This window comes from Nipponia nippon, unplaced genomic scaffold (genome assembly GCF_047370975.1).
Source record: "Nipponia nippon isolate SJK-2023a ecotype South Korea unplaced genomic scaffold, ASM4737097v1 scaffold_5, whole genome shotgun sequence".
Taxonomy (NCBI): domain Eukaryota; kingdom Metazoa; phylum Chordata; class Aves; order Pelecaniformes; family Threskiornithidae; genus Nipponia; species Nipponia nippon.
The window spans coordinates 13,701,302-13,721,917 of NW_028262369.1; the positions used below are offsets into that span (position 1 = coordinate 13,701,302).

The 20,616-nt window shown below is 38.9% G+C and overlaps 1 protein-coding gene across 1 annotated transcript in view; it reads right to left on the minus strand.

Moving 5' to 3' along the window:
• Positions 1-2,327: 2,327 nt before the first annotated feature.
• The window catches only part of GNA12 (G protein subunit alpha 12), a 44,572-nt gene continuing 26,283 nt past the window's right edge, over positions 2,328-20,616 (minus strand). Inside the window, exons 3-4 of the mRNA XM_087731854.1 lie at positions 10,642-10,692; positions 2,328-9,619 (exon numbers count right to left, since the gene is read on the minus strand). Of these exons, the coding sequence (XP_087587980.1) occupies positions 9,050-9,619; positions 10,642-10,692 (621 nt within the window). The 3' untranslated portion in view covers positions 2,328-9,049. The remainder of the gene's footprint in view (positions 9,620-10,641; positions 10,693-20,616) is intronic.

Here is a 20,616-nt window from a genome sequence, read left to right on the forward strand (position 1 = left end):
TTCTGATTTAATAGGGGATATGACCACCTCCCTCCCCTAAAAATGGTACTTTTAACTTAAGTCCCTTTCCGCTGTGCTTTAAAGAGGAGACTTTAAAGGAAAGTTGAAAAAAGTTTTAAAAGTTGAAAAAAACCAGTTTAGAAAAAAAAGTTTTAAAAATTTAAAAAAAGTTTTAAAAGTTGAAAAAAGTTTAAAGAGGGGGCTTTGAAGGAAAGTTACATTTTCTAAAAATCCCTGAACACTGTTCCCAATAACTCCTCCTTCCTTAACACCATACAGCACCCCAAGATGCTGGTCAGTCTTGGGGAGAGCAGCAAGAAATTTGGTAGTTTTTGTTAGTAACTGAATGAGCTTCCTCCCAGGTCTGTACAGGATAATGAGATACCAGACTGGAGCTGGAAATCACAGGGATTTAATTCCTCTTAATGAACACTTAAATATTACTATAACCACCCCAAGCCTTATGCCTTGTACACTTTAGCAAAAATACAAAGCTATATAGCCCTGCCTACTTTGCATTTTAGAGAAGCCTCTCCCTGGGGAAATAGCCATGTTTTCCCTTTTATCTTTGGAGTGTTGGATTATTGAAATTGCAGAAGAGATACTCTAGTGTAGCCATGCTGATCCAGGGAAGAGAATTCAATGTTAATAAATCGAGTTTCGTCTCTCTGTGAAGGGTATTAGCATTCATCGGCGCTGAACAGACAAACTTACCTGCAGAACCATCTGCTTCGACCTCTGTTCTTACGGGGCGACATCTGTGCAGTTGAATTACGAAAGGGACATCTTTGCCATATGAAGTAGGATAGACTGAGATGCAGAAATACGAATGGTGTGACTAAGATACCCCAATTCAAGCCTCCCACCATGTGTTCCAAATACAAATTTAAATCCCACTGAAACTGGTGCAGTTTAAGCACCTGCTCACAACTGCCAACTAGGGAAGGACTGAGCTCAGGCAGGCACTCCAGTGACAACTCATTTCTTATTTTGATTAAAGCTTTGGCAATTCAGCAATTTAAACACCAGAGAAACTCCATCAGAACAAACCAACCAAACCCCAACCAGCTTTGGAGCAGACAAAAGTGATAACTTAAAACAACCCCCTTCCCTGGCTGCTGGTCAAGTGCCTCAAAAGCCTGGCATGGCTCCTGTGACCACACCAATGTGTTCCAGCAGATATGGCCAGAAAGAGCCTTTTCTTGCTCCAGTGGGAAACCTGTTAAACTTTTCCTATATACTATCTTGTAGGGCTGTAATTCACAGGAATATTTTGGCCCAGAAAAGGGGTAATTTTCTTTCACAGTAAAGTAAAAGCTGACCAAAAGAGATCAGTTGGAGCTGCTGCTGTCGCTGAGGGCTTTTCAGATTAGAAAGTACGTGATCACACCTGGAAACCTCCTGTTAGCACAGGCTGAATTTGCAATTCATCTGCCCTCATTTTCAGAGATGCTGAACACTGACAATGCACATTACCACCTGAAAGTGCTCAGCACCTCCAGGGAAAAAAAGTCAACTATTCCCAAAAACTTGATGCAGCTGAGGACCTAACATTTTCAATGATTAGTAAAAAGGACAAACAATGCTCCATGAAGTTTTTCAAATTGTGTACCTGCCAATGTAATTGATTAGGCATTAACAGTTCACACAAGAAACAATTAAGACTTGCCACAAAAATCTGCCAGATGTGACCTTTCAAAGTACAAGCAAGGAAAGGTTAACGACATTCCTAAGAACCAGAGCTCAAGTTCTGGCAGAATTGATGCCAGGATGGCAACGCTCTGATGACTGTTCAAAGGTCAATGGTTCCGCAGAGCCATACAAGATACCACGGCACACAAGTAAGTGACTCCAACAGAGGGGACTGGCACTGGAAAAGCAGCAAGTATAGTTCCCATGGCTATTATCAGATGCTACCCAGCAGAAGAGGAATCTGACAGGTGTTGCCAACTCAACACGCTTAATTATCTTCTCTTGCTGAGCTTAAAATACATAAGCACAAACTCGAGCTGTGTCTCCCCCTCCACTTCCCATCACTTCTAAGGCCTAAGTCAGCTACTGGAATGCTACAGGTGAATGAGTTAGAAGTTTTATATAGGCTAATGTTTCACCAGCCTTCAATTCCTGGACACGCGCAGGAAGAATGATTCAGACGAGATCTGGAGAGGTAGGAGATACGCAAAGATTACAGAACAAGATTTTATTGCATGACAGCTGCAGTATCATGCAGTTCATGCTGTACTTTCTTCAAAAAGCAGCTCTCTTGCAGAAAATTTTTGAATAAAGCAAAAGTGTCACTCGACTGTTGAAAGATAAAACCCATAAAGAACAGTATAACAAGTCAGGTTTTAATAGATTTATAAAATTCATATATACAAAACAGTAAACTAAGTCACCAAAGCTATAAAATACACTTTTTACACATCACAATATAATTTTATCTAGTACACAGTTTTCATAAATTGAAACTATTACAGCAAGTAGCTGCTTCTATCATGGATGCTGTTTTGGTGCTAGAAAGACACTTATGTGAACAGTCTGGAACTGTGCTTTTACTTCATGCATTTTTCACCTTCTTTTAGTTTGTCACTGTTTTTAAAGTACTTTCCTGTGAATTGTTAGAAAATTAAGGCTAAACTCAGGCCTTTCTTGCCCAATGCAGTGAACTGGTTTAAAGAATGATATTGCATAGTATGTGTGTTACAATGCATAGGCACCAGAGAGCAAGTAAATTGCAGAATAAAAGATAACATTAATTGGCTTCCTAGCTACATGATTGTGTCACGAGATAACTTTGTGTTTTGTCAGTTTGCTTTCATACATATTGATTCCATAAACAAGACAACTCATCACAAGAGCAATAAATACTAACCATTCTGTTAAGTGGAGTCTCCAGAAATACTGTTTAACGTGTATCATCAATTCAAGCTCATTTCACATGCCAGATAACGAAACCTGTTCACTGGAAAAACGCTCATCATCCTGAAGACAGTTAATGGCTTCAATGCGAACAGGAGTTTGAACACATGTTTTCAAACCTAAGCCCACCATACATGCTTTCCAAGTCTTGTGAACTACCAAAAGATCATTTCTCTTCCACATCCCCCTTCTCCCTGCTATCTTCTCCCAGCTTTTGTGCCCAACCACCTGCACACAAGTTCAGCACAAGAGATTGACGGGAAGTATTAGCAGAGAAGCAGTGCTATTCCAAATGTGATACTTCCCTCATAAGATGCTTTTTCTCCTGTCCTACTTATCCAAAAATTTTGCTCTCCATCAGTATTAGTTTTTATTCAAATAATGGAAACAGTCTGTTATCTAGCCATTCCCCTGAAATACTCATGCTCTGATATCTTGAAGAAAGTTTAAGTAGCTGTTAGAAAGGAGTAAGATGCGCTGTCTGGCCAGAGATCTGCGTACCACGTTCTTGTAGGAATTGAGTTTTAGCACGCAGTTATGAACAGACGAAGAGAGATTTACAATGGAAGGGTGTGCAGCTGCAGCAGGGCCGGCCTTGCCAGCCTGCCGCTGTTAATTCACAGCCACCAGCTCTCCGGAGTCACTCAAAGCTTTTGGGGTCAATGCAGATGGCATTTCACTTCAATACAGTCAGTCTTCAAGCACCATCAGCTTTTGGGATCTGTTTAGAAAATAGCTCCCCTCTCTTGCTCCCTTCCAACATACTTTGGCTTTTTTACCAGAATGCCCACCTTGGAAGTCAGTGCTGCTCTTTTTTTTCTCCGACCATGAATATTTTCACATCAGACAGAAGATATGATCTTTGGACATATGCCAAGAGCTAGGTTGTGATACAGTTCGTCAAGCCAGGCACAGAACCACTAGCACTGACAATCTAGTACCTCCATACTCCCCACCCAATAAGAAAACAAGCATAATCGACACATAGACAAGCTTCAACACCGCTTTCCAAATGCCATTAGAAAGATAAAAACGTCAAGAATCAAGCTAAACTGTCCAACCACCAAGATGAGCAAAGAGATAGCATCACCTGGTTAGCAGAGCAGCAGTTTCAGCTCCAAATATCCTGGCTTTACTCATTTCCATCTATGTAAAAAAAGATTAGTGTTAAAACAAAGAAGTGCCCACTTCACAGCACAAAGCAGAGATCACCCCAGCTAATCACAAAACAGGTAATATTAAAAAGCACTAGGTCTTGTATTGCCTTGCCAGTTAGTTCCTCACTAGGCTAAACAGTCCTCATCTACAAGTGTGTGGAGTCAATATCAACTCAGCCCACGTCTGGCCCAGACCATGCCAGTCTTCCTGTCCCATAATGGATGCTCCCTAGAAATCTGTTAAAAACCCATTTACAAAAGTAGGCACAGGTGTTTTATGGTTGCTGCTGAAACACCCTACCCACCACTACCTGTGTTACAGAATTAGTAAAGAGTGTACTGAGGTAAAGAGTTGGCAGTGCTATATTAAAACCCCTGACTACACCGTGTGATTTTATACTAGAAAAATGATATAGAAAAGAGGCTACTACTGCACTTAAAGGAATCAACATAGTTCTCATCATGAGAGATCAGTGTTTGGCGTACATGACAAGCTGCAGCGTATGGAGGTGTTATTGCATATCGTGTTTGTGTCTCAAGCTGGCATGCATCAAATTGTCTACCTACCTGATAAATACTCTGAAAACTGGATGACACAAGCAAAGCTAAGTCAGGTGTCAAAACTCACTCCTTGAAAATCAGAGGGGCCTTTTACAGAAATCCTGGAGTTCCAGGCAGCAGAATGTTTGTGGTTTGGTTTTTTTTTTTTTCTCCTTTTTTTAAAGAGGTACATACATAGAAAAGACTCCAAAACATGAAATGAATATCCACAAAGACAGCCATCTAAAGGCAGCAAAAGACTTGTTTTCTAAAACGATGTTCTGTGAAATGTAGGCGTTTGTCACTAAAGAAAGCTGCTAGCTTCTTCGGTGGTTCCATGTCTATTCTTTTAGCTTCTTTAATTCTACGGTTCTTTGCAGATTACAGTAACCAGGACTGGTGAATACCCGGGGCGGGGGGGGGGGGGGGATGGCAGGGATGACACATGGACAGGATGGGACACACTTTTCAAATGCACCATTTTTCATACCAAAAACCACTTTAGCTATCCTAGTGGAATTACATTTTTGTTTGCAGTGACACATACAGATGAGCTCTTCCTACTCCATTTCACTATTTTTTTTTTTTTTTGCTGTTAATTCCTCCACTCTATCTGCTTGGCTGAGGTTCAGGCTTTAGTTGGCTCAGAAAGCCCATAAACGGTCATCTTCAGGAGCTTCTTCATGTTTGTAACATGCCTAGTTCTAGGTTTTCCACAGTAGCATTTTTTAAAAACTGAATATATTATCAAGTTCATGAGTCAAATAATCTGTGCTGCCATACTAAATAAAACAAGATCAATTCTTTGTATCAAACTGGAAGCATCTTTGAGTTGTAGTGCAATGTTGAGTGGCCAGTAATTTCCATTCCATAATCAATATTAATTCATTTTCAACATTAAGATTATTTAATTCCAGAGTGACAACTGCCTATTAAATATGTCACTTACAGAAAACTATTCTTCCTTTTTAATTCCAATTCACAATGTCACCTCATAATGCCATTTCAGAATTGTTCAGAGAATGACAGCACTGCAATCTGAATTAGCTTAAAGCCTATTCTGAGGACCACAAAGTAGTGTTTGATAAATGACTCCCATTTAGTTAGTTATTCTAAACTGCAAGACTACGTAAGTCTCTCCTGCAAGCACACACTGCAAGCACTTCCTCTCTTTGTCCTTGAGAGAGACAACCCATTTGCAGCACCCCATCACTGGTCATCGGCCTGTGGGTGTCAGAAGAGGGACAGCAAAAAGCTGCTTTTTAAAAAAAAAAAAAAAAGTAGTAGTTCAAGGTCTCCATCTGACTGTCATCCTGCCTGTGACCCATTTCCTGACTAGCCAAATGAACAATAAGCCTATAAAGTTAACAAAAAAGTATGTTCTCTCCAGCTGTGTTTACCTGCAAAGTTCTCCAGGATGTCACTTAAAATAAAGTTTTCTACTTGTTTCTTGTGAAAGGACTAAGCAACCGACCAAGCCTGTCCCAAGATGTTTGTACGACCTAACCTACCTAAGTTCTGCTGATTTACCATAACATGATTTTCTGGCTTTATTATACTACAGGTTACCTTGAAAAAAAACCCAAACCCAAAACCCCTAAGTTGCAGCAAAAAGTGGAGAGTATTATGCAGAGAAAGCTGCCACTTAAAAAAAAAAGTCCTTTTTAGTCATAGGCCAGATCCTTTGCAAACTTGAGAAATGCTTGACTTGTGCAAGAGTTTTCTGATCTTCGGTTCCTGGTGTGAACCATCACTATCAAAGTTCAACAGAATACGGAGCCTACAGAGCCAAACTACTGATTTTCATCTGCAGTCTACAGCACCACGCTTAGACCCATTTTATCAATAAAAACAAGAAGGACGATAATGGGCCTGAGGTGATCAAACTGGTTCCCTAAAACTCTGATTTAGTGTGCAAAACTGCCGTATCATACAAAAAAATGCTTGAGAACTCACTATGAGACATTTTATGCTGTTTCTTTTCCAAGTGCAGATTAAGTTACTTAAAATATAACTTGCATTATTAGCTCTGTTCAGAGTTTTAAATCCACAAGGTGACTAAGGATACAAAACCATGGATGAGCATGAAGAGAAAAACAGAACAGGAAATTCCATGCAATGCCTCCCAGGTAAAACTACAGTAGCTTCAGACATAAAACTGAGGTAATTCTTGAGAAAAAAATACAGTTGAAAGGGAATGTTTAACTCATTTGAGAAAACAAGCATAATATTAACCCATCTAGAACATTTAGTGAAAGAATAAAGCTCACAGCAAACTAGGAAATAAAGTCAAGTCAACTGAGAAGTCAGGTCAGCCCGTAACTGCCTTCTTTCTCAGTGTCTTGTGTGAAGTGGAAACCACTACCAAGAACTCCAAGAATTTTTGAAAACTTTGAAAACAGTCTTAGTCTTCAGCGAAACAAATGGGCTACCTTAGAGAAACGAACCTTACATGATGAGTAAACCTGTTAGCATCACACTGTGTTGAAACATTTACCTTTTCAAGTGTAATAATCTTAAGAGTCTCCCCCATCTGAATATTAGTCACATAACATTTTTCCCCTTCAAGGTTAAAAATGAATAAATATTTAAAAAGACAGAGTTGGTCCTGGCAAAAATAAGACTTGTTACAAGGAATCTAATTCTTGTTTAAGTTTGCTCAAATTTAAGTTGGATTTTCCCATCTGCAACTTTTCACTTGCTTCTTACCTCGATACTGGGCACGTTACATAGCACTGAAAACAACCACATCTTTTCCACTCTGAAGCCTGCACAAAGAAAGCCAAAAGACTGCTACATTAGGAAACTACACAAAAATACTGATATGAACATCTGCAAGCTTCAGAGGGGAAGAAAGATTCCAGATTTTATCCAAATTAACATGAAAGGACAATGGAACAGGACTTTTTTTGACCACATTTCCCATGGGATTACCAGCTGAAGTTGCTTGTTTTTAGATGCCATTACAGGCTCAAAGGGGATAAGAACTCCAGGGAATCTGCTGACTTTTTATGGGTACAAACAGCCCTTCAGGTTTTATTCTTGGATAAAAACTATGACAAAAATTGCACAGTAAACTATGTTTGAAAATTACCTAAAGGATAGCACTACAATGTTGCTATAAAAGGCAGATCTTCAGTTTGTCCATGTACCCCACTGTAGTAGAAAAGATCAGATATGTCTGTACACAAAAAAGGCACCTAACAGTTAGTTACACGGATTAAGAGAGCTAGGAAATTTAACAGTTCATATTAACATTATTCGTAGCCTCTTGCAATTTTACACAGAAACCATTGCCTAAAATGGGCAACTCCAAACTTGACTGTACTCAGAATTACATGTGTATTACTATAGGCTAAAGATCCCATTAAAACACAGATTAAAGGCTAATTTTACAGCAAGGTCTTGCTGTCCAAATACATCAGTGCAGCTGTAAAACTGGGATCTCTAGGGTGTTCACTGAACTATAAGGTCAGCTGTTGGGAACTAATCAAGCAGCTGCTGTACTACCAAAACCTTTGCTTAAGAGTTTAATCAGCTTTCAAACTTTTGAATATAGATAAAGCCCTGTCACACAAGATACTGAACCTTCACAAATACTGCCAAGTGCGGGTGTGAGAACAGCGCTGGATTTCCATGAAGTACATCTCAGTCAAGCACCCACTGTGCAGATACATGGTCAGGTGCTCTAGCACAGGCTGCTTCACCAAGGAAATCAGTTTTCCCATGATGTAATACCCTTCACACATAGTGCAAAATAAACCCTTCTCTGTATCAGCGAGGCCTTAACTTCCCATCCAATTTACTCCAACACGCGTTTCCTTATACAGTTTTAGATTTTTGCCTGAGGAGACTCATGCAAAACCTTCAGACAAGAGCTGTGCATCCACCTTGGTAAGTGGATTCCAGACCCTTGGCAAAGCTGAACATGCACACAAGATCTGGTTATATTCCTAATGGTTAAGAATGGAACTTCCATTAACATTCTCCAATACAGCTACCAATCTCATTACATTTAGATTAGTTTGATCGATTCAGCACCTCCAAACTACAAAAAAGGCAGTTTGTATGATTAGTGTCTCTGAAAAATGAGCATATTCATTTAAAACAACGTGTCTTCCATACATGGTTTGTCAGAGATGTCTTGTTTCTAAGAAGGCAGAAGGTGGTTGTGTTATTCAGCATTCCAAACTAGGTACAGAACCTACAACGGCCATGTTTCAGTAGTGTTTCTAGTCCAAATGATTCAGTAGCTAACATCAACATTTGACTCCTTCGGCCTATAGCTCCTCTGTTTGGACTGGCTAGTTTACAGCATTCCTGAGCCAAGTAATTAGCATGGGTCCTATACCACATGCAAGGGCCATAAAGAAAGGATAAAAACTTTGATCTAACCCTCCGGCAAATTTTAACAGAACATGGTCTGCGCTCCTTCACTGCAACATAATATCCTTCAGGTTCTCTTGAAGGATCGTGTCCTTCACGGCATGAAACACAAAGCGGATGTTTTCAGTGTCTATGGCAGTGGTGAAGTGATGGAAGAGCGGCTTACTACGGTTTCTCCTCTTTCTGTCAAAGCACTGCACCAGATAACGTTGAACATCTTCTAGCCTGTGAGGGTCACCTTTGAAGTCCGAGAAATATTTCTTAATGCTGACAGTCTTTACCTTCTCTACAAGAAGATCCATCTTGTTAAGGAACAGGATAATAGAAACATTAAAGAAAAGCTTGTTATTGACTATCGTCTCAAAGATATTCATGGACTCCACAAGTCTATTTGTGCGCCTGTCTTCCATGAGAACCTGATCGTATTCACTGGAGGAGACCATAAACAAAATTGAGGTTATTCCATCAAAGCACTGGAACCACTTTTGACGCTGAGATCTCTGTCCACCTACATCCACCATCTTGAAAGGTATTTTTTTAATGATGAAATCATGCTCTACTATCCCCTTGGTGGCTTTTCTAGCCAGCAAAATATCTTGTTTGCTGGGGAAATAATTCTGTAAAAGAAAGGAGAAAAGTGTCAAAAAAGTCCTTCAAAAATGCTAGCTAATGCCAGAATATTGAAGCAAGGCGGGGGGGGGGGGGGGTGTCAACGAGAGACACGTTTTTTCAGTTATCAAGTCAAGAATGAATACTCAACTTTAAAATAATGGACTGTTGACCTTTTATCTCAACCTATTGGTAAACAGCTACAGAAGATCCTGAGACATATGAGAATAAAAATATACAACCGATTCATTCATTTACATTTTTATCCTTCAAGCCTCCCATTTTCAGGCTGAAGTCTATTTTATCATTATGAAGTTCGTAGCCACAGTGTTATTGCCATTTAGGTAGTGTTCAGTAAAGCAGATCTCCAAATCATCACTGAAAGGATTTTTTTTTTTTTTTTGAAATCTAGTTTTTCACAGTTCATTATTCTTACAAAGGACATCTTGCAAGCTTTAGTGGAAATCTTCTTCCAGGTTCACAGTCCATGACCAGCGAGTACAGCAACATATTCTACCATGGGTTGTGGCCCAGCCCACCACTGTAGAGAGATCTGTTCTTCAGAAGCTTATCACTATTTAGGAAAACATCTCCCTTCTTTCTCCTCCAAGTCTCCTGACAGATGTTTTTGTTACTGATTTTGAATCCTGCAAGTGCTAGTAATCTTTTTTATTTGGTAATTTTTCATTCTGCTAGCTTAAGTAGCACCAGCCATGAGATCATCACAAAAAGTCAGTGAGAATCAGAGACCGCATAGAAGGACTGATAAAAGAAAATATGTGCATAAATAAAACTTCCATAAACAATATTTGTTGTCTGTCAAAAAAGATTAAGGAAGTACTGAGGTTCAGTTTCATAAGGCTGGAGTTTACTACTTCTAGAGTAAAGAACTTTGAAGTTATTTAATGCATTATTATTAAAAAAATATAAAAAACAACAAAAACAACCCAAAAAGCATTAATCATAGCACACCCAGGCTTCCATTATCTCTTTGAGCTCTTTTGGTTCAGAAAGAGAAGGTATGTCTTACCAGCTGACCAATCCGATCCAGGTTATCCAGGAAGTATTTCACTGATTCACCCTGTGGAAAAGGAAAAAGAGATGGGAACTAAGCTTGTTTCTAGAATAGCAAATCCAACCGTGTTTTCACTTTCCAACACGCGCCAAGGTCTAACATAGCAATATCACATGTGGAAGCTGGGTCAACATCCTGATACGCTTCAGGAGCTGGGACAATAGAAGTACTGCATAGCTTGATTCACATAAACTGCTGATAACGAAGTGGAGCTGCCATAATACGCTACCGACATGTAGGTAAGGCAGCATTTCTTCGAAAGCAATTCTCTATTAGTTCTATAAAAATCAAAGTTGATTAGAGATCTGAATAAATTCTCAAAGCTATCCAGTAAATCTTTATAATGAAAAGGAAGTATTATTAAAGTCAGTCCTTTGCTTTGGCCTAAAAAATTAGGTTTTTTCCCCCCTTGTATGATGAATGCAGTTAATTGACACTGGGTGGGAGTTAAAGTGAAACACATTTATTAGAAGCCAATGTATTTTGTTTAAAATTCACAACAGTGAACAAAAGCATATCCTAGACTGTATCTTTAGAAAACAAAGATTTTAAGTCACCCACAATTTGTGATAATTTAAGCTAGACTTGCTTGTCAAAAAAAACCCCAAAAAAACCAACATTGTGTTGGACTTTCTCCTCTACAGATAGTTTCCCTTTTAGGCTCAAGGGTTTTAATAATGGATTTGCTGATCTTATACAAAATCCTTCAGCATTTACATTGAGAAGAATACAGGCAATGTTACAAAGAAAATTTATTCTTGTGTGACAATGTGTAAAACGTTTTGTGTTTTGGTTTTTTTTTTTTAATTTTTTTTTCTTTTTTTAACGAGCTTACTCATGTATCACACTCAAATCAAGTGCCACTTCACATTAGTGGATAAAAGAAGCCCTACACATACTTTTTAGAAGTAATAAAACTGTTTCCATATAGATGTAGACTTTTAGTTCTGGGTAACTGACAGTAGGTGCACTCACCAGGTCACTAATTCAGAATGAGAACATTCTCAAAATATCATCTCAGGTTCCAACAGCAATATAAATTCTTAAGCCATACATTCTCCTCTACGCCATAGGCTTGAGATGGCAGAATAAAATTATTCCCCTCCAGTACAACTGTAAACAGATGCCACCACAACAGTTCATTTTGAAGAATCAGACCAGAGACCAGAGGATTCAGTGTACTGCACAAGTACATACTTTCAGCACAAGGCATAGACAAAAATGAGCTGTAATTTATTATTTCCTAACATTTAAAACTGGAAGTGTCTTTTCATAAAGGAGAGAGAACATGCATATTTGCAAAAAGCTACCGTGTATCACAAAAGATTTACAGTGGATAACTAGCAGAAAAGATTACTTTTTTGGGCGGAAGTTTCCAAAGAACAATTGCTCTAAGAGCTTCCTTACAATCATGAATTTTCATAAGGTGAAAGTAATTTCCTGTATTTTTTGGCACTCTGTTTGATCAGAGGAGATATCATAGACCGCATGAATAAGAGAAAAGGTCTTCCTGTACAGCATTAGTCATATTTAGGAGATGGGAGAGCCCAAAAAGAAAAGGTCACTGAAGCTACAAAGAAACCCAAACCCCTTCTATTGTGCTTTGTCCTACACAATGCCTTTAGATGTGCAACAAGACTGCAAATGGGCTATCTCTGATACAACTTGTTCCTACTTTCTGCCCAGTTGCTTTAAGAGTCCTTGCCTTGTCCATATGCCCTCCCACACCGAGAGCAGGAAACAGCTGTACGCACGTAAACTGCTGGGACACACAAGCAAGTTCACCTGATTTACAGCTTGTGCCTCCCCTGTTTCCTGCCCCACACAATCAGTTTAACATTTTGCACATTTATAAGAAGGTAAGAAAATAATCTGATTAATGAAAAAAAATACATGTTCATTTTTGCAGTGATGTAGGGAAACTAAACTTCTCCAGTTCCTTATACAGCTCTTTGTAATATTGCAATTAAGCCAAATAATTCATTCTGGGAAATTTTAAGCAATAATTGCAGAACACTTGGATAGCTGAGTAACCAAGTCAGATTGCTGGAACAGGTATGAACACCATATGCATGGTCTGACAAATCTGAGGACGTCTGAATATTCTCTCCTAGCACAGAATTCAAAGACATCCAGTACTTAAGTCAAAATATCTGTTTCCAGTCAAAACAACAAATCCCCGACAAGCTCTAGAGGGTTTGAAGTTAAGAAAAGCTCAAAACATTAAAGCACACAAACCTGAAGGGAGGGGGAAAAAAAAAAACCACCCTAAACCCACAAAATACCCACCCCAAACCCACACCACACACTCAAAACCCCCTACCTTAAAGTTGATTCCCTGATTAAGTCCTGTGTTATGGCCTATGGAAGTGTGGAGTCAATTCTTGCTCCAAAGACTTAAGTAACCTTGCTCTACATCTTAGTCTGATTCATAGAAAAGTTGGTTGCTTCTGGGAAGCGTGCGGGGTATTTCAGTTCATTGAGCAGGCAGCACAGAACAACTGCAGACAGCACCAACCGACTTGATGAATAATTGTAATTTATTTAAATGAGTAAAATATGGAAACTCCAGGTGTTCGGACTGTTTTGTATTAGTATTTTTAAGCAGAACAATTGTATTAACTGAACATTCATGTAGCTTTTAATTTTTTCCTTGTCATTTGGGGGAAATAGATAGCAATATTAATTAGATCTAGAAGTTAAGTTTATTTCACTTTCTATCAAGCTGCACTTGAATGCAATTTTGAATTCCATTGATATATTATTATTTATGCAAAGTCATCTCATGCTTTGGGTATTATACACACATACAAACAAATGTACTTGTGTGCGTATGTATGTATATAAAAATACACACTCACAAGGAGTTTATGAATTGTTGGAGGTAGGTTTTCCATTCAAGGCAAAACAGTTTCAGAATCAAAAAGCATCAGCTGCCCCTCTCATGTTGAACTATTTTTTTCCTCTTGAAGACACTGGCCATAAACAAGCTGGTTTGGCTTCTTCAGTGCAAATTCTCAGGGTTTCTCCAAAGCCAGCTAGCCATTCAACTACATTCAAAAGCTGGCTTAGCACTTCAGATGCTCTCCTTTTCCAGATCTTAGCCAGTTATTTCCAGTTCACTAGCATGGCACCCTACAGAAGTGGCAACTAATATTTGCAATTGATTCATCAGATACTAAAAATATCTTTACACAGACTGACAACTCCAATCTTAATATTTTAATGTTCTACTGAAAAAAATTAAGTAGTCTTTTGAACATTGCAATCTATTTTGAACTATGCTTGCAAGCAGCAAAATAGAAACAGAAGCCATCAAAGCTATTTATACTAATTATACTATATATAAATACCTAAAGATAATCACATCATTGTGTGTTCACTTAAAAAACAAACAAAAAAGGTCCAGGTCAGATGTGTCAATCTTTTACAGGCTGGTGTGTCAAGAAAAACTGTGGCAGCTCGAGAAACTTCCCCAGATCAACTATGTTCATAGAAGATTGCGGGCTTCTGTCTTTTCAGATTTAAAAAGACTCAAATCTTCTTGTATTTCCCTGTTAGTACACTATTTCCTTTAAAAAATTCTAACAATATTCATAAATAATTTTCTTAAAATCTAAAAGACATTATTTCATTTCAGCCAACACAGTACTTGGATACAAAGCACCATTCTGTCAGTCACAGCAGAGTGTGCCAGTGAAACATATCCGTACAGACTTTTTTAACAGACAGTCTATTTCGCATTTCAAAAGTTCTGTCAAGAAAGTCCGAGATGATCCTCATCTATTTTGCTTTTGATACAGACCAGCTAGCTATTTTTTTTTTCTCCTTGATAATAAATCAAGATGTCAAAATGCTGTCTCCCATCCATGCCCTGTGTTTTCCAGGACAGTGGTGGGCAGAGGGAGAATGACCTCTGAGTTATGAATTTTATATAATTCAGAGACTCCTTTTTAGTACACAAGAGCACAGTATAGACCATAAGCCTTCCTTAACTTCTTGCTCACCACACAAGAGTTACCACAAACGCTTGGATGATTCATTCTCTCACTGCTAATCACTTCTCCCTCTGCAATACATATCCTCTGAGTAACAGTTTTGCCAACTGGGACCAAGTGAAGGAATAAGAGATGCTGTTCCCATTGTTCAGTAGGATGAGTCACTGCACATCTGGGAACTGGGGGAATCAAGAAACACAAACAGAAGGCCTAAAATGAGCCCACAAGTTCCACAATGCAGCATAGCTATTGGATTATTTTTTTAAAATTATTATTTTTTTTTTTTTTTAAACTGCCCTATCTGCAGTATAAAGTTTAGTGAAGCCAGAGAAAATAGTACATTTTGCTTAAAAACTAACTGGTGAAGGAGAAAGGGAGAAAAGGTAAAACGTAAACATATACTCTTGCTTCCTGAAATAGTGCTCTAAAGCTCTTCTCTTATATCCTAGATTGTTTTGAACACAGCATTCTCAAGGGGCAAAAGACAAAATTAAGAAGAAATATTTATTCCATTTTATTTTATATATTTTGTACTATATGAATGTCATCTTAACATTAGCACAAATAAGTTACCATGAAAATTACTAATTGAATTTAACATCTCTGTCCCTTCAGGCTAGGTTCATAACACATAAGAAATCTCCCTAAAGAAATATTATAACTAGTCTGGCATCACTTCCTTTACCACTGATAGCCTCATGGCAAAAAGCAAGCAGAAAACACTTGGACAGAGTTCCCAAGCAGTATTCATTTCATGAAAATAAATGCACAACAGATCATACGTAGATTGCTTTAAAATACCCATACAAACTCAGTAATAAGAAATATTCTGCAAGCCTAGAATTTGTCTACTTGTCACTTTAACCCTCAGCTGGTAATTCAAAGTGATGGTTGGTCAGATCATAAATGACAGTGAAACATCCCATTGTCCAGTTCCCTAAAACACAGGCTCATTTCAAACTTTTCCTTTTGAAAAGCAGTTCCTCTAAATTCTGCTCTGAACTAAAAGACTTGAAAGGGGACCCTCTGTTCCAAATTGGCTTTTTTCCTTTCCTTGTCCCAAGGCCTTTTTGACATAATATTAATTTAGCCCTTCCTGATCATTCTGTCTCTAGCTGCTAAATTTAGAGTGCACAATTTAAGGTAGACCTGTCAGTCTTCGCTTGTTTCAGATGATGAATTAAACCACACAGGAAGGAAATGTTATACTTCAAGGAAGCATATAATACAGATCTAACAAGATTCCCACAAATACAGAAAAACACAGAGAAACGGATACTGTAAGTAACTACCACAAACTGCAGCTGAGTCTGCAAGGTGAAAGCAACAGTGATCTGAATAAAAGAACAGTGGTGTTTGTATCCCACCCTCCATTCAGGAGTTGTAAAACCTTCAGCAGCAGGGCTAAGAAACACAGAGGAAATCCAGGAGACCCCAGAAACAAGTTTGGAAATCTCCCAGCCTTTAACCTCTGAGATCTCAGATACATGAATGCGATGGACTTCAAGCACTGACACATAATTTCATCCAAAACTGGCCTTGACATAAGGTACTATTCCATTAGGACTGCCAGAGACACATACTGACAGAATGCAATGCTAATGCTAACTTTCAGTGCTAACTTGCAAGTGAAATCTTTGTTTTTCAGGCAAATACCGAGCCCTCATGTTTTCCAAGTTTCCGGGGATGTCGATCACCTGTTGATTGTAAGGGGTTTGAATGTTGCAATTTCAGATGTTTTATAAAAGCAAAATAGCCAAAGCAGAGGCCCAAGGGGAGAGCAAGGTTACGAGCATAGAAGTAGGATAAAATAACCAGGAGACTAGCATTTGAAAGTGTTGGAGACATTTGATCAGCCAAGTTTTTGGGTACTGAGATTAGAACCCAAAAGCTCACCAGCAAAGAGACACAGGAAACACTTTTCTTCGTGAGGCCTACTGGTCACAACAAGCAGGTTAACGTCCTGCCACCACAATACATATATCCTTCGGAAGTGAGCATGCAGACATAGCTCCAGGTTCCGCACCCTGGTTTTGTCCAAGGGAAGTAGTAGCCTTTTACAAACCCTGAAGACCCAGGGTTAAAATTCTCATGAGAGGCAACTATAAACAAACAACTCTCCCCCCACAAACCTGCAGGCTCTTCCAACAGATTAGTTCTAAACCTGCACTTCTATTCAGCCTCACTGGTAACAGGGCATGGAATTACTACAGCCAAAAGTGTGTTCTCTTCTCTGTGACAGCTGATGAATTAAGTATTATTTTCCAAGGAGATAAGCAAGTCTGTGCTTGTTAAGAATTCACTCAGAAGGATGCTGAAGTAACCTAAATTGCCCTGAAATGCTGATGCCCATTCTACGCCGTAATTCTGTTCTACAGATATTCTACACCCTGTCTCGGCACTGAAATTTATTGACACAAAGCAAACATTAATTTTTCATTCAATCACCAGTTCCAAGGCAGGGACTAACCGCTTCTCTGTACTTAAGCCATACAGAATTCTAGCTATCAAATCTCCCTAGTGTTATTTAACTTCCTCCTTAACAACAGACTGAGCTACTGGCTCCCATCCAGCAACTCCAGTGCTTATCCAAGTTGCCGCTATCTGTACCCTACAAACATACCAGCTACAAAAAAGTACCATTTGGTTCCAAGTTTCTTCTAAAAACTACCTCTTCTTTCTACTGCCTAGTCATACAGTGTAGGTATCTGATGTTAAAGTTCAAAAATATTTTAAAAATTCATTATTTGTCAGCTCAGTACAAAGAGGCAATGCAAAAATCTGTTTGTCCAAATCAGGATGGCTTTCTATAAACTTATCCTACATGACACACTGGCCAAACTGTATGCTTTACAGCACAGGGATAAAAAAAAAGTGATAAATATTTATTTAATTTTTCCCAAAAAGTCTAGGCTAAGCTGAGCTCCCGCATCAGTAATAAGATTTGTGGATCCCTGTGACCGAGTGAAATTCTAGCCTCACAGCTAAGAAACACTCTTAACAGGATTGGAGTTCCTGTGGTGAAGGGCAACTCCTCCATGTGTTCTCTTTTCCCAGCAATTAAATACAGCAACTCTTTCTGAAAGTGCTGCAAGGAAAAAAAAAGTTACATATTTTCCTGAAACTCTAGGTGTTGTACATCAACAGGATGTAGATGAGATAAATTACTCTTGATACTATGTTAACAATTCTGTCCATTTTTCTCAAATATGCACACTAGCAACGGCACCTCAAGGAGGAAAGGAATCTTCTGTTAATAGACTAAGGCAGGCTCATCCTACACCATAAGCTTCAAGAAACATTAACACAAATCCCTGTTGTTTTGATTTTACTCCTACTTACTGTCTCTTCATCACTGCTATTCCTGCTTCACAGATTTGCAACGACTAGAAGGAAAGCAGGTGCGAACAGCACAGAAAACAGTACTGGCCACAAACAAAACACAAAGATGCACGGTGCAATACAAAAGGGTTAAATTATTGCTTTAAAAAAAAATCTAGAAAAATCCTTAACCAGACTTGCACATTAGCTATGGTGATTTAGCATTTCCTTGCCTTCACCGACTAGCAGCTAGCAAGATTCAAGGAGTAGATGCAAGGGGATATATACCCAATTCATGTGAAAGAACCAGTTATGTTTAAACAACAAAAAAAAAGTCTGATTACTGTATCCAGCATCAGTAGTGTGCCCAGCTCACACACACTCATCCTGGCACGAGTGGACGACAGACCTAGTCATAAGCATCCCATGAAAGGATTCCTTCCTGTTTCCCTGCCAACTGTCTAAGCGAATGCATTGTCTAAAACTGCTGCCAGAACCCTTTCATCTCAAACACCGGAGGTTCTCCATGAAGTTGAACTAATGCATGCCAGCTCAACTTCTCATTCCAAGCACAGTCGGCTAAAACGCACAAGAGAACGCAACTGAAAGCGGCAATCTTGCCACAGTTACAAGAAAGTCCCGAGCTGTAAATGGAAGGATGGATCCAAGATTCTGGCCAATCACCAGCAAATTATCCCATTTATTCTCAGTGCGCAGCTACCATGCAAAAATGGGCATTTCCAACTAACACATCAGAATTTAGAAGCAACTGGATGTTTTTACAAACCACCAGGAACGATGCACAAACACATTATTATGTGGCCCTAGTCCCATGCTTTGTTTTCAGCAGCTCAGTATGCAAACCTGCAACTTGCTTTGTTTACAGAAGACATCTGCAGAACTAGAATAAACATTGACCAAAAAAAAAATTACCGTATGAATTAATCTAGTCAGCAGTGCTGACTATCTGATCAAGACTAAATCACAAGTTTACCAGTGAGTTTCCCTTTCAAATCTTATCAGATCAAGGGATGGGAAATAAATATCTTAGATCTTGTGGGCTGAAAAAACAGCTAACACCAGCCATGAGAGAAAGTTGAGCTTGGACTTTTCCATGGCAGGTGGCCAGCTGGAAAGCTAAGCAACTCGAATGCATTTACAACAGGCATAACCTTGAGTATCTCGCAGAACAATGCTTCCTACTTCACTTCTACACCAAAGCATTTGTTGCAGAGTTCCCTAATGCTCCACTTTCGGTGGAAACATCAGCTCAAACACGTTTTACTGAAATTTGTCTATGTCTGTTAAAAGGTGACTATAAGGATTGGAAAGAGTCATTTATGCCTCACATTTATTGAAAAATTTGTTTTGAAAAAAGATTTTCTCATTTTGTCTGTATATATACAGCCAAGACATTTTTAGATGCGATGTAGACTAAAGTGATGGTCTTGCAAGATTCAGAAAGCTTCTCGGTATGTGAAAGCCCTAGCTTTCCTAGGTGGAAATCAGACTGAGGTAAAAATGCACGTTAAGCCTTAGTTGCACTCAGGTGTGCTATTTAACAGTTTGATTCCTATAAAACCAAGTGTGTAGGCAGTAGAGTGCAGGAAAAAAAAATTCCACATTACTCTGAAGTTTTTCACCATGCCCATTACCTCAGCACTCAACAGGCTCAACTACAGAGAACACAAGGCTTGCAAGTCTGAGGGATTCCTCAAGCCAGTTTCCATGTCTGATTTTCAAAAATCACTTGCCCTAGAAACAAAAAACTTCTCCTTTTTCAATAATAGCTTGGTATGTGTTAATTCTAAGAGACTAACTTTGAGCTGTGAAGTGTGCTGTTTCTGCCAGCTGTTACTATCCTTGCTTTCCCAGTGACTTCTCAAATCAGTGGAATTTCACAAGGTATACTAGGTTGCTCTCAGCACTGAGAAGCTACTCAATATCTCATGTTCAGCCACTTACACCGAGATTGATATTGCCTTCTACAAAGTCTGACCTTTACATGCACCTGTAAATCCCCTAGATCACTAGTGATCAAGCTGTCTCATGTCATATGCCAAGAACATTTATTTCATTAGTTCACAACTGTACTTCGGGTCTGTGAGAGAGGGTTTCACCCAAGAAGTGACTGCCCTCCCTATAACCTCATCTCTTCTGCTCCAGTGCCAGTGACAACACCGCATGTTGAGTCCAGCAGATGAGTGACGGTGAACCTCAAACAGCCTTCGGTGATCTGAAATAAACTTCAGCTTCCATTCACAATCAAGTCAAGTTTTCTCTGTGATCTGATTTACAGTCATTATCTCAAAACACTTTATTTATTCACATCCAGTCATGACATATCAATTATTCCAAATATTCTCTCCCCTACTGAAGGCTGTTTCAGCATGAGAAGGGGAAGTTCTTCCAAATTTGCACTTAAACCTTAGCACTATTGATACTTTAGTATGAAGATTTCAAGTAACCTAAACTTCTTTGTATTTAATTTCAGAATTTGTTCCCTTTCAAAACATTCAGGATTGCTTTTCCTGCATTTTTCACTTCAATCCATCCTATCACACAGCTCACATTGCTACTTTCACTTATGAAACCAAAACTGGAATGGATT